The following is a 14,475-nucleotide window of genomic DNA, read 5'->3' on the forward strand; positions in this document are numbered from 1 at the left end:
AAAGTGTTAAAGAACTGCTCAAGTTGCATTTATAATTGCTCAAGTATAGTTTGAAACAAATCCACTTTCCTTAATTTTTAAATAAATATAAATAGTTTGAGCAAATAAAATAATGCTATTTGTAAAAAATAATACTAATCGATCGATTTTTAATAACATGCAATGCAATCGATTTTTAATGCATGCAATGAAATTAATAAAAAACTTACTATTTATAATTGTTTCTTACGTCGGTAGACTAGAAAACGTATTAAAAAGTGAGATTGTCATACTGTATTAACTACCGTATCTACTAAATTTTGTTTTAAGTTTTTGTCAACCCTGGACATTTCTTCCTATTTAGCTTTTTCTGGTTCCAGTTTAACCCGGTTTAAGTGGAAATTGCAACAACCTACATTTGGTTAAAAAAATTGTCCAAGAATATATTTTATAGTTTTATATCACTATAGTAAAATATAAGGAGGCGGAAAAGGGATATTTTTATCAATTTCTCTATTATTGTTCATATTTTCAACGATAATCAAAATTTATCATGTGAAATTCGAAATCGTACCTTTTAACGTTTTATCCCCGTTATACGGTACTGTGAACTTTATAGTCTATTGCCAATTTTTTATTTTAATAGTCTATAGTCTATTTCTTATTATCCTATCACTTGCTATCACTCTATACAGCTATTGATGTTTTCGTCTTTTAATTTTACTAATGAGTGCAAAAATATATTATTAGCTGCCTTAAAGCAGGGCTGATGAATTGTAGTTCTATAAATATTTTTATAATTATTATTTCATAATTACATTTAGTCGATAAGTGAGAGTGACATGTTTAAACGTTTATTCGCTTTGTTAAAAATTCGACCGCTGTTAATGAAAATATCTATAAATAAGGATTAACATGTTACGAGATCTACATTGACTATTTAGTATCATAATGCCTGTACAGCAGATAAATGTAAAAAATTCTTCCGATATCGAAAGTTGGGAATGGGGCGGGGGATGTGGCAAAGAAACAGTTCGCGCAGGGTCTGGTAGCAGCCAAACTTCCTGCAGCAATTCCAGCGGTGATATTTGTCGTATTTGCCACTGTGAAAGTGAAGTTCACAATCCCTTACTTGCACCTTGTTACTGTTCTGGTAAGTTTTAACATGATTGTATCTTTCACTATAACAAATATTTCGGCGAGGGTTTAATAAATACCACGCTAATAATTTATTATTAAATTTTGGTGATTAAGATACACCATAATTGTTTATATTTTATGAACAGCTGACTTTTGTTTACATAACAAATTAATGTGTTTACAGTATGTTAAAATATTTTACTTTTCATTTAATATTTCTATGCAGCTAAAATAAATATACTGAACTTAAATTAATATATACCTTTATGTAGATGTAAAAATGAACATGTGCTTTATGCACATCTTATTGTGGCCGTAAATAGGCTAAATTTTGCCTTTTTACTTAAAATATGTCCACATGTTTACTTCTATGTTGCTCAACTTTATTACATAAGGGACTTCTATGTAAATTAGTCAGTAGCTTTAAAGGCTTAAGTTTTATTACATCTATCTCAATAGTTGTGACCTTAAGAAATTGTAAATTTTGGTTTATGTTCTCCCCATAGACAAATATTTTATATAAAAATCACTAGTATAACCTCTGGTAAAATATATGTATATCATATGTAGCAGTGTGTAGTAATTATAATTATAAGTATGTAAGTATTGAATAACAAGTTTTTAGCTTAGCTTTCACACTTATCTCACTTCCTGATTACAACAGCATAAAATATCTGCTTGTATTTTGTTGATTATGCTTGTTAAAAATTTTAATAATACATTTTGTCTGTTAAAGCTTATGTAGATATTTATATTCAAATACAATTTAGGAAAATATTATGTTTTATTTACACAATAATAATAGTATTATTGAATGGTGCATTAAAAATAGAAAGTATTATTTTATTGTATATTTTAAATATTGTGTTTCATTTTAGGAAGCCTTAAATATGTTCATCAGAGTTGTCTTCAACAGTGGCTGACTGCATCCGAAACAAGATCATGTGAATTATGCAAATTTAATTTTATTATGCATACAAAAATAAAACCATTCAGCGAGGTACATGTAATAAATTTTTTACCTAAGTATAATTACAGTAGTTTTTTATGTTTCATCAGGACTAAAAATTTCATGATACGATTAGATATTGATTTATTAATTCAGTTATATTCAAATGCAACATAAAAAATTGCTTTTGCATTTTTATAGTGTGATTATATATGTAGTGTATTATGATACATTATTTTTTGATATATAATAATATTAATATAATTATATATGGATGATGTTAAGTCTTAAAAATAGTATAAAAAAAGTAGCTGTTAATAACAGTTTTTGTCTGTTTATTTTTTTTTTTTTAATTATTCATCACAATAGTATAATTATTGTAAAAAATTAACTCTAATTTATTTTTATTAAAAATGCTATTTAATTCTGAACTGACAATTTCAATTACACATTTGTTGATGATTTTTATCATAAATTTGACACATTTTTAGTGGCGCTTGTTAGAAATGTCTGGGGTGGAACGTCGTCGGTTGTGTTGTGCCGTACTCTTCCACTGTGTTGCAGCCCTATGTGTCATGTGGTCCCTATTTGTGCTGATAGAGCGAGCCGTGGAAGAGGTCAACCGGGGTCTTATAGGTGATTATTAATATTATCTAATTAGCAACCAGTTTCAAATGTGTAAAATATAAGCCTGATATCCTACAAAAAACTTGAAACTTTATTTCAATACAAAATAGCTTTTTTATTTGTGGCGTTTTAAACTATTTTTTTCTTTAGTACTTATGTTAATTATCCTGACATTATCAACACTAGCTAATCAATATTAGCCAAATTGATGAAGCCAATTTTATTATTACTAATCTTCAATATATATTTTATTTGTATTATTGACTAGTCCCTTGGCGCAATTTGTAGTGACCGTGCAATCTGCTCTGGCGGCTGTGGGTTCGAATCCCAACCCGAGTCTGGGTGTAATATATATATATATATATATTTATATATGTATTATTTATAAGTATGTTTATCGAAAAAAAGGTCACTATACCAGTCGGCTGTTACCTTATAATGCAAGCATTAAGTTGTTGACTTTAGGAACAGACGACCCTTATATTATATATATATATATATATATATATATATATATATATATATATATATATATATATATATATATATATATATAATGTGTAGCAACGCGCGCCAGGTACAGCTAGTACTATATATTAATAACATAAATTCTTTATTTGAACATCTAGGTTCTAGGTAGGTGAATCTACAAAAACATACATAAAACTTATGATACAAAAAATTTTTTTTATCCTGTTAGTACTTAAATTTAATTAAATTAGTTGATGATTAAATGAGATTTTTTTTGTTTTTTATAAATAAACCTCATCAGAACTACTATCTTCCTTATTTAAAATTGTGAAATATAAATAAAATGTTGTTTCATTATACATATAACAGAACTGTGCATATAATAATAAATATTTGTTTTTCGACCCAATATATTTTGTAACTTGCACACTTGCACTACTGAGCAACCAAAAATCTTAATTTTGACCAAAAACGGATTTACGAGGTTTGTGAGTTTAGCCGGCGACTTTTATAAATAAACTCTCATTTCTTTTGACCATATTCGTTAGTTGCTGGAGGTTAATGTAAATCAAGGTAACAGTAATTGAGTTAAAAACTTAAAACACATTTTTTATTATATGTTATGGTATATATGGGTGTAATGACAAATCTAAAAGTTGTACGTTTTTATTGTAGCATGGCCGTTTTGGACGAAGCTTGTGGTCGTCGCAGTGGGATTCACCGGTGGGGCAGTGTTCATGTATATACAATGTCGGCAGTATTTACATCTGTGTAATCGTTGGCGAGCTCACAACAGGTACTGTACTAACTTGTAAATTTCTTTTAGAATTTTTCTCTGCTTGAAACTTAAATATTCATGATTCGAAATTTTATTTAAAATTTTGCTGCTACCTACTATGTACCCCTTCATTAACCGACTTCCAAAAAAGGAGGAGGTTCTCAATTCGACTGTATTTTTTTTTAACCGACTTCCAAAAAAGGAGGAGGTTCTCAATTCGTCTATATTTTTTTGACCGACTTCCAAAAAAGGAGGAGGTTCTCAATTTGACTGTATTTTTTTTTTTTTTTATGTATGTTACATCAGAACTTTTGACCGGGTAGACCAATTTCGACAATTTTTTTTTTAATCGAAAGGTGGCGTGTTTCAATTGGTCCCATTTAAATTTATTTGAGATATAACAATTACTTTTCGAGTTATATCTAATAATGCGTTTTCTGATGATGGGATCCCAGAGAAATTGATGGAAATTCTTGAAAATCCGCAATAACTTTTTACTGGGTGAATCGATTTTGATAATTCTTTTTTTGTTGGAAAGAAGATATCCCTAGTTTAGTACCATGATAAGGAAACCAGGATCTGATGATGGGATCCCAGAGAAATCGAGGGAAACTCTTGAAAATCCGCAATAACTTTTTACTGGGTGTACCGATTTTGATAATTTTTAATTTAATCGAAAGCTGATGTTTGTCATGTGGTCACATATACATTTTATTAAGATCTGATAACTACTTTTTGAGTAATCTTTGATAACGCGCAGTTACTTGACTATTTTTTCGTCGATCTACGTTGTATTGTATTACTTGTCGATATAATTGAAGTCGGTTTTTTTTTCGTTTGCGAGCAAACACAATTATAGAATCGATATTTCGATAATTGACGTTTTTCATGTGAGTTTTTTTGGTTACAAAACTGGTAAGACATTTTATTATTTTCAAAATATATTTCTGAGCTTCATATAAATTTTTATCATTTTTAACCGACTTCAAAAAAGGAGGAGGTTACTCAATTCAAAAAAAAAATCAAAAATAGTTTAACTATAAAGATACACATTACATGAAAGGAACAGTGAATCCCACACTAGGCAATGCCTGTGTCGTGGGATTCAACAACTCAAATAAATAATTACCAGGCGTAGTGCGGCTTAAGAAGATAATATGTATATTATTTTATAACTAACTATTGATAACTGAATTACAATAGAATATATTTAATTTGCGCGTGAATTGGTACAACGAGTATCTATAGTGAGCCAGAACTAGAACTGTATTGGTAGCAATGAGATTGACAGTTAAATTACAGAAATCTCAACCCAAAAGTTACAAGTAAAAATAATTTGCAATGTTACTAACTTGTCACTAACTTTAAACTGAATGGTGTCAGTCAGTATGTACGATATATCTTGAAGTGTGTACGTTACGTGTATCGTTAGTATCGAGTCGAGAATTATCTCGATATATATTTTATCATTAAATGTACCAAAACTGTTAAAAAAAGTTTTAAAGTAATTGACCGGTTATTCACATTCGTCTACCGTTTTTAAGATTTAAAATTAAAGAACAATTTTCAGTTTAAAAAAAAAACCGCAACGAGCATTAAGTCGCACACGTGTAACATAATTATGGCCTCTATTTTACATTGAACATTTTAAAACTGCGATACGATATGGTTATGGACAAAAATGTTTTAGTTCGATATTGTTGTTTTCGATTTTTTAAAGCAATTGATCTATTTTTATTTCCTCGATTAAATAAAATAAACAACCATTATCAATTATTTATCTTGTTTTAAAAAGTTTTCTTTTCGTTCTCTTTCCTTGAGCTACTGTAATAGTTGTAACATCATAAAGTGTTCGGGTAAATGACTAATTTTGTAGATAAATGTTTCTCTTGTTGATGTTTTAGAAGTGTATGAATATTGTGTTTGAAATTAGTTTGGTTTCTACCTATAAAGAAAAATTAACATTGAATATTTTTTTAAAAGAATACCTGTGGTGTGATCTACAATCGATACCGAAGCCAAAAATATAGTTTTTAGAATTTTTGTCTGTTTGTCTGTATGTATGTCCGGGATAAACTCAAAAAGTACCGCATGGATTTACTTCAAATTCGGCACGAATATTACTAAGAAGTCGGGTCAACATATAGGCTACATATTATCATGCTATCACCTACCGGGAACGAGCAGTGAACCTTTATTTCCTCAACGCATTCTGTAACAACGTGTAATCTAACGACGCATATTTGAATGTTGTTGTTATTATGTTAATAACCATGCTATATAAGCTAGCTTCACACTATAAAAATCACGCAATATAAGTAACTAAGCCGATAAACATAATTAAATAGATATAAGTAGACAAGACAATTTTAAAGCAGCGCCATCTATGAGATTTTTTTGTAGATATGAAATCTAAAGAAGAAACGGGTAAATGAATGTTATTTTAAAAGGTATAATCGTAGGTATTTTTGCTGCTGTATAGCGTTCACGCAGACGACGTCGCGGGCAGCAGCTAGTAAGCAATAAAACAATTATTATGACTCATTGCAGGTAGTAGTATGTAACGCAAACATTGACTGATGTTTTATTTTGTTTTAATGAGTTATTATTGAGATTTATTGACTAGTTTTCAACGTAAAGATAAATATAAGACAGGCTTAAATAAAATCCCACTAATAATATAAACGCGAATGTTTGATATTTGTACCTCTTTCACGCAAAAACTACCGAATGGATTTTAATGAAAGTTTACAATAATATAGCTTAAACATTAGAATAACACATAGGCTATAATTTTTAAAGATAGTGTGTGAATTGTCCAAAATATAACGATGATTGTGAAGTAAGTCGGAAAAAATCTGCCATCTGCGAGCTATTCTGGCGTACGCTGCAAAAACTGTTGAGTTTAAACATATATAATGTACAAGAATTTTTTTATCTTAATTAGTCCAAAAAAAAGTCCGCAACAGCATATATCTATCTTTTATGAGTAAGCCACTATAGCCAAAACAGTGAACCATAAATACAATAAAAATTGATGATAATTATATTCTTAATGCACATTTTGGTAGTAACAAACCAATTTTGATGAATTTTGGTATAAAGATAGATATTGAGAAGATAATAAGCTACTAGAAGTAGGTACTTACTAATCCTGCACAGACGAAGTCGCGGGTACTAACATACTACGCTATCTAAGCGTATTATATAGTCTTGCAACTAGTCGCAACTTAGATATTACATACCTATATATTAAAGGAACGTGCATATTTTTTTATATATATTTTCAAGTACAAACAATCACGACGAATATGTGATATAATCATAATTTTCATATAATATGAACAAGTACGTGTAAAAACTACGCTAGTAATTCATAATTTTGTAAAGCATTTTAAATGTCAGCATTTGTATTATGTGCTTAAATGAGGTTTGTGTTGTCCTTTAAAATTACGAGTACTATAATTAAACTTTTTAAGCGTCATAAAAACACGTACTTAGTAGAGGACAGTTTATTGATAATGGATTCTTTTTCATATTTCCACATTGTTGTTTTTAATGAAGTAATTTGTAATTTAATTACCTTGTTACCGTTTCGTAGAGGTTAAATGTTTTCCATACAATTAAAATTTGTTTATATTTCGCTACTGTGAATCATTACCTAATGTTAAATCAATACTATATGTTACATTGTATAATATGTATGTTTTGCGGGAAATAGTCTGAACCTGATTTAAATAATTTATTTTGCGATTAAAAAGTTATTTAGATGCAATATAGGCTGTATGGTGTCACGATACCATTCAGGTAAAGGAACAGTAACCATAAATGTCAATCAATCTGCTGATCCAACGCGAGTGAAATTGCGGTGGATGTCTAGTCGAATTGATGTAATAAGACTGACTGACTGACTCTGTTTGTGTATTCGATAATACAAACAATTTTTCATTTTCATAATACTTATTATATGATCATTTTTGTGAAGATTATATTATAAGGTAATCAAACTCAAAAACATCAAAAAGCGTCCAAATAATTTTAATTAAATGTAATGTTCGACATATACCAATGCATTATTAGGTCGGGGGAAAAGTTTCTTCGTATTTTATACACAAATTCAACACTTTTTAAAAGTTTATATGTATAGGCCATTATTTTCGAAAACTTGTCGTCACCTTGTATTTATGTAGTGACATGATGAGTTTTCGATAGAAACCTTGGTATTTTTTATCAAATAAACAAGTAGTTTTGAAAGTTTTGAAAGTTTTCTTTTTATGTCAACACAGTATGTACTCCAAATAATTCTTAGGAGACCGAAATCGTTTAAGGTTTGGTTTAGCATTATATGGTGTATGCATTAATGCTTCCCAACTAAGTTCTCTTTTTTAACTGACTTCCAAAAAAGAAGGAGGTTCTCAATTCGATTGTATTTTTTTATTTTATTACACCGATTTTGATATTTCTTTTATAAATCAAAAGCTAATATACTTGTCACGTGGTTCCATTTAAATATGGTCGAGATATAATGAGCGCTTTTTTAGTAACCTTTGATGACGCGTATTTATGAGACGGTGCAACGCCACGCCACGCTATCTATCTGACTTCATTAAAACTACTTCAGTGAAGAATCGATCCAAGGATGCATCTACTATAACGTAGTAAGCTGTATTATCCACTATGGTAGCAGTTTATTTTTTGTAAATAATTTTGATTATTCTTGTTTTAATCGAAAGCGGATGCTTGTCTATTGGTCACATTTAAATTTGATCGAAATCTGATGACTAGTTTTTGAGTAATCTTTGATAGCGTGTATTTACTTGACTATTTTTGGAACGAAGTTCCTTACGGTAGGCTTGACATTTGGCTGGGCGACCGAACTGAAGAAAATGTAATACTAAAACCGTAAGAAAAATATATAACTGAAGTGACGTAATATCAGTCACATGACTGTATAAGATGACGTTTGTAAAACTAAAATATTACTAGTAAACTTTTTTAAAATTATTTATGTAATTTTATATCGTCGCCAAAATTAATAAAGACATGTTTTTTTATTTCACTTAATAGTTTGAATTATTATTATTATTTTGTTTGATATTTTATTTTACGGTATTTGTTATTTTCTAAAATACCAAATTTCCTAAATACTTTTATGTACTTAATTAAAAACCAATCAACAAAATAAAAAAAAAAAATAAAAAAAAATCAAAAACTAGAAAATATATATAAAATTCAACATTTTTTTTTTTCAAATTGTGTTGCTTCTATACTATCCGAAGGAACTTCGTTCCTACTTGGTGTCCCATGACACCACATATTTTTTCGTCTACTTATGTTGTATTACTTGTCGATGTAATTAAAGTCGGTTTTTTTTCGTTTGCGAGCAAATAAAATTATGTAATAAACATCAGAATAAATTTTTTCTTAAGATTCACTTACTTTGATGGAAAGAAAAACGATTGAAAAATGCTGGAAAAGTGTTTTTTTTTTTCTTTTCCAGTTCTGATCTATAACAGTTTATTTTTTTCCATTTTATGTATAAAAAAACGAAGACTTTTCACAGTATCTAATACGTTTCGATTACAGAATACTACTGATACAGAACGCGCCGGAGAAGATACCGATGACCGGGTCCCCGCCGATGCGCAAGCGGCGCGAGCGGAGCATGCGCGGGCAGGTGGTGGCCAACATCGAGCCGCCGCCGCCACCCGCCGTCTACCACGAGGAGGACGAGAGCGGCGGCTTCGAGACGTACCGCGGCAACCCGCACCGCCGCCTGTCCGCGCTCGCCGACGAGCGCCGCTGCTCCGACACGCGCCTCGCGCACCCCGCGCTCCCCGCACACCTCGCCGTGCTCTCCGCGCACGAGGTCAGTACCGGTGCTAGCTCTGTGGCAGTGCTAGCTCTGTGGCAGTGCTAGCTCTGTGGCAGTGCTAGGTGTACTTCGAGACGTACCGCGGCAACCCGCACCGCCGCCTGTCCGCGCTCGCCGACGAGCGCCGCTGCTCCGACACGCGCCTCGCGCACCCCGCGCTCCCCGCACACCTCGCCGTGCTCTCCGCGCACGAGGTCAGTACCGGTGCTAGCTCTGTGGCAGTGCTAGCTCTGTGGCAGTGCTAGGTGTACTTCGAGACGTACCGCGGCAACCCGCACCGCCGCCTGTCCGCGCTCGCCGACGAGCGCCGCTGCTCCGACACGCGCCTCGCGCACCCCGCGCTCCCCGCACACCTCGCCGTGCTCTCCGCGCACGAGGTCAGTACCGGTGCTAGCTCTGTGGCAGTGCTAGCTCTGTGGCAGTGCTAGGTGTACTTCGAGACGTACCGCGGCAACCCGCACCGCCGCCTGTCCGCGCTCGCCGACGAGCGCCGCTGCTCCGACACGCGCCTCGCGCACCCCGCGCTCCCCGCACACCTCGCCGTGCTCTCCGCGCACGAGGTCAGTACCGGTGCTAGCTCTGTGGCAGTGCTAGCTCTGTGGCAGTGCTAGCTCTGTGGCAGTGCTAGGTGTACTTCGAGACGTACCGCGGCAACCCGCACCGCCGCCTGTCCGCGCTCGCCGACGAGCGCCGCTGCTCCGACACGCGCCTCGCGCACCCCGCGCTCCCCGCACACCTCGCCGTGCTCTCCGCGCACGAGGTCAGTACCGGTGCTAGCTCTGTGGCAGTGCTAGCTCTGTGGCAGTGCTAGGTGTACTTCGAGACGTACCGCGGCAACCCGCACCGCCGCCTGTCCGCGCTCGCCGACGAGCGCCGCTGCTCCGACACGCGCCTCGCGCACCCCGCGCTCCCCGCACACCTCGCCGTGCTCTCCGCGCACGAGGTCAGTACCGGTGCTAGCTCTGTGGCAGTGCTAGCTCTGTGGCAGTGCTAGGTGTACTTCGAGACGTACCGCGGCAACCCGCACCGCCGCCTGTCCGCGCTCGCCGACGAGCGCCGCTGCTCCGACACGCGCCTCGCGCACCCCGCGCTCCCCGCACACCTCGCCGTGCTCTCCGCGCACGAGGTCAGTACCGGTGCTAGCTCTGTGGCAGTGCTAGCTCTGTGGCAGTGCTAGGTGTACTTCGAGACGTACCGCGGCAACCCGCACCGCCGCCTGTCCGCGCTCGCCGACGAGCGCCGCTGCTCCGACACGCGCCTCGCGCACCCCGCGCTCCCCGCACACCTCGCCGTGCTCTCCGCGCACGAGGTCAGTACCGGTGCTAGCTCTGTGGCAGTGCTAGCTCTGTGGCAGTGCTAGGTGTACTTCGAGACGTACCGCGGCAACCCGCACCGCCGCCTGTCCGCGCTCGCCGACGAGCGCCGCTGCTCCGACACGCGCCTCGCGCACCCCGCGCTCCCCGCACACCTCGCCGTGCTCTCCGCGCACGAGGTCAGTACCGGTGCTAGCTCTGTGGCAGTGCTAGCTCTGTGGCAGTGCTAGCTCTGTGGCAGTGCTAGGTGTACTTCGAGACGTACCGCGGCAACCCGCACCGCCGCCTGTCCGCGCTCGCCGACGAGCGCCGCTGCTCCGACACGCGCCTCGCGCACCCCGCGCTCCCCGCACACCTCGCCGTGCTCTCCGCGCACGAGGTCAGTACCGGTGCAGTGATAGAGTCTAGCTTTTAAAGCTGATACATACTATGTATTTGAACTGTGTCGTATAAGGAATTACCGCTATGTCTTACTAGGTAAATGGTAATACTAAATGTCACAGTGACGGCGATTTCAAATCCGAATCACACTTCAGCCTATTGCAGTCCACTGCTGGACATAGGTCTCCCCAAATTCAAGTTAGATATCCCGGTTTTTCGCAATCCTCATCCATCCTACACCGGCAATCTTACGTAAATCATCGGTCCAGCGTTAAATCTAAATACTATTAAAAAAAAAGTTTTGCGTGCATGCGTACGTCAATTAATGAATAGTTTGTCACATAATATAAGAACCGTGCTTAAAAATGTCTAAAAAAGACCGCGTATACTATATTAGTATTACTAACTTGTATAAAAACAATATATTTGAAAACAGTAAGTGACCGCTGTCTGAATTGCTTATTTAAACTTCTCAATTGGAATACGGCCTAAGTTACTACGATTTAATTAGCCTAGGGACGTGGCTATGTTAACTAAAGAAAGTGTATCTGCTATTTTAGTTGATGGTGACAATAACTTGATAGAACATTCACCGTTCACAGCTCGTGTCGGACCGCGTCGATAAACGGTCACGTAGCTGTAGCTGCAACTATTTGATGATTCATTGCTTTTGTATTTTTAAAATATTTTTGGTCTGTTTGACATCACCACGTAAGTTGTGTGGTTACGCCATTCAAGAATATAGCTACCCCCTCTCTTTTTGTGGGTGTCGTAAGAGGCGACTAAGGGATAACACAGTTCCACTACCACCTTGGAATTTAAAAAGCCGACCGATTGCGGGATAACCATCCAACTGTTGGCTTTGAATTACACAGGCCGAAGACGGGCAGCAGCGTCTTCGGTGCGACAAAGCCAGCCCTGCTGTCACCAACCCGCCTACCCAGAGTGGTGACTGTGGGCAACACACATGAGTTCACGCCATTTTTGGCGCGAACTTGTGGAGACCTATGTCCAGCAGTGGACTGCGATAGGCTGATGTGCTGATGATGATGATGATAATGAAGTGAGTTGTAGCGATCGGGCATTATATGTTTAATATACCTATGCCGAATTTTCTAAGATAAAATTGATAACGCTCTGAAATTAGACCAATACATCATCACAATTGAATTAGCTCCTTTTTTTGAAAAAAATATTCAATGTGCTTGAATTCGTAACAGTGACGATTGTTTAAACCAGTAAAGTTGTGTACGCTGTGATGCAGGTACGGTCATGATCGATTTGTTGCACAATTCAATATAATTACTCTCAAATTTAAATTTAAAAGTGTAAGCAAAATTTTATACGCAACTGGTATGAATATTTTAATCATTTGTTTTAGGAGTTGTTATTATTTTTACCGTTTATTTAAAAACGCAAGAAGTATTGCATACACAGTGAGTAATAAAAATTTTATATTTACTAAATAATGTTGTAAACTACTAGAAGTAATTGATTACGTGATGACGGCGGGATATAATTATATCACTTTGCATTATACCCTTCTGCATGCATACATTGAATATTTTCGCGACAATAATCGACGATAAACGAGGTCATTGATCGATTGATGATAAAACGATAAGGTTGCCGGATAATATTAGGCGGGGTACATTACCTAAGTTTGTAATGTACTAAATAATGCCTACTAATAAACTTAATACTAAATGTTTCAATTTTTTAATTGATTGTTGATTTTTTTTTTATTATGATTTGTATTGCTATTGTCAGCATTTAAAAATGTACATTTTTTTTAACTTTCGTTAAGTATATAACAATAATTCTTAAGACAGTTTGTGACGAAATATTTTTTATACAACTAGGTCTCTTTTATCGTAAGCGATTACCGTAGCTTATAGACACCTGCAACTCCAAAAGCATCGCAAACGCATTACCGACCCAGTCCCCGATCTCCCCCAGGAGCTCTGGATGGCCTTACTCATCACAGGGACACAACACTGCTTGTAAGCAGTACTATTTAGCAGTGATCTTCTGTAAGGTCGAGGTAATTCCCCAGTCGGGCTGCTCCAGACTTCGAACAGGATGTATCTTGCTGTGCTTTACCTCCGTAGATTTTTTTAAATTTAATTCATTTTCGGTGTGTGTAGGGGGGCGTATACCACATCAACGTGGACCCACTGGAGGCGGACATCCGTGAGTTACTGGCGCTGGAGGCGCGGCGTGAGGCCCGAGCCGCTCGTTCGCTGCCCAACCTGCGCGCCAGCCACGAGAGCTTACTGCCCGAGCCCGCCCAGGCCCCGCCCGCCCACTCGCCGCCCGCCCACGCGCCGCCCGCCCCCGCCCGCGCCTCCTGAGGCCGCGCCGCCTTCACGCTCTACCCCGACGACACGGTCTACTAGCGAACCGGCCCCCGCGCCCCGCCCACCCCCCACGAGATATCCACCCGGTTATAGTGCGGAGCGCGGGGCTCCCGACCGGACGGCTCGGAGAAGCTACGGTGACGTGTTCGCGTCCGAGTCGTGTCGAACCCGTGTAGTTAAGTGTGAGTCGATCGAACTCGGATCGATGTGTGAGGACTCGTCCGTCGGTCGCAAGCAGCTGCGTTAGCGACCGTTCCCTTAACAAACTTTTTAAATATTTTAATCGATTTGGCACCTGATAATTTTATTTTTCAAATTCTTAATGGTGTTACATTAAAAATCTTGTTAATTAAAGGATTTTTGAAACGATGTAGGTTTTGGTTTAGGTCAATAATACAAAAGATACTATAAGAAATTACGGTAACGTAATATGATTAAATTCTAGTAGATATTACTTTTTTAAAAATAATGTTGTGGATGTGCTGTAAACAAAACAAAAATTTGTGTACAGTGCAAAGCTATTAGTGGCTCCGTGTTTTTATATGCTAAATAATTGCCACTTATTCATGACAAACTGTTTGTTTATATAAGTACTTGTATTT

At 37.2% G+C, this 14,475-nt stretch overlaps 1 protein-coding gene across 1 annotated transcript; it reads left to right on the forward strand.

Annotated features, from left to right (window-relative positions):
* The first annotated feature begins 862 nt into the window (after nucleotides 1-862).
* On the forward strand, nucleotides 863-13,867 carry LOC123654732 (E3 ubiquitin-protein ligase MARCHF8-like). Its single transcript, XM_045590617.1, has 6 exons — nucleotides 863-1,132; nucleotides 1,998-2,119; nucleotides 2,560-2,704; nucleotides 3,842-3,962; nucleotides 9,531-9,813; nucleotides 13,661-13,867. Exons 1-6 carry the CDS (start codon nucleotides 931-933, stop codon nucleotides 13,865-13,867), a joined length of 1,080 nt encoding a protein of 359 aa, XP_045446573.1. The 5' UTR covers nucleotides 863-930.
* The last annotated feature ends 608 nt before the right edge of the window (nucleotides 13,868-14,475 follow it).

The sequence above is a fragment of the Melitaea cinxia genome, chromosome 6 (assembly GCF_905220565.1).
Source record: "Melitaea cinxia chromosome 6, ilMelCinx1.1, whole genome shotgun sequence".
Classification (NCBI taxonomy): Eukaryota; Metazoa; Arthropoda; class Insecta; order Lepidoptera; family Nymphalidae; genus Melitaea; species Melitaea cinxia.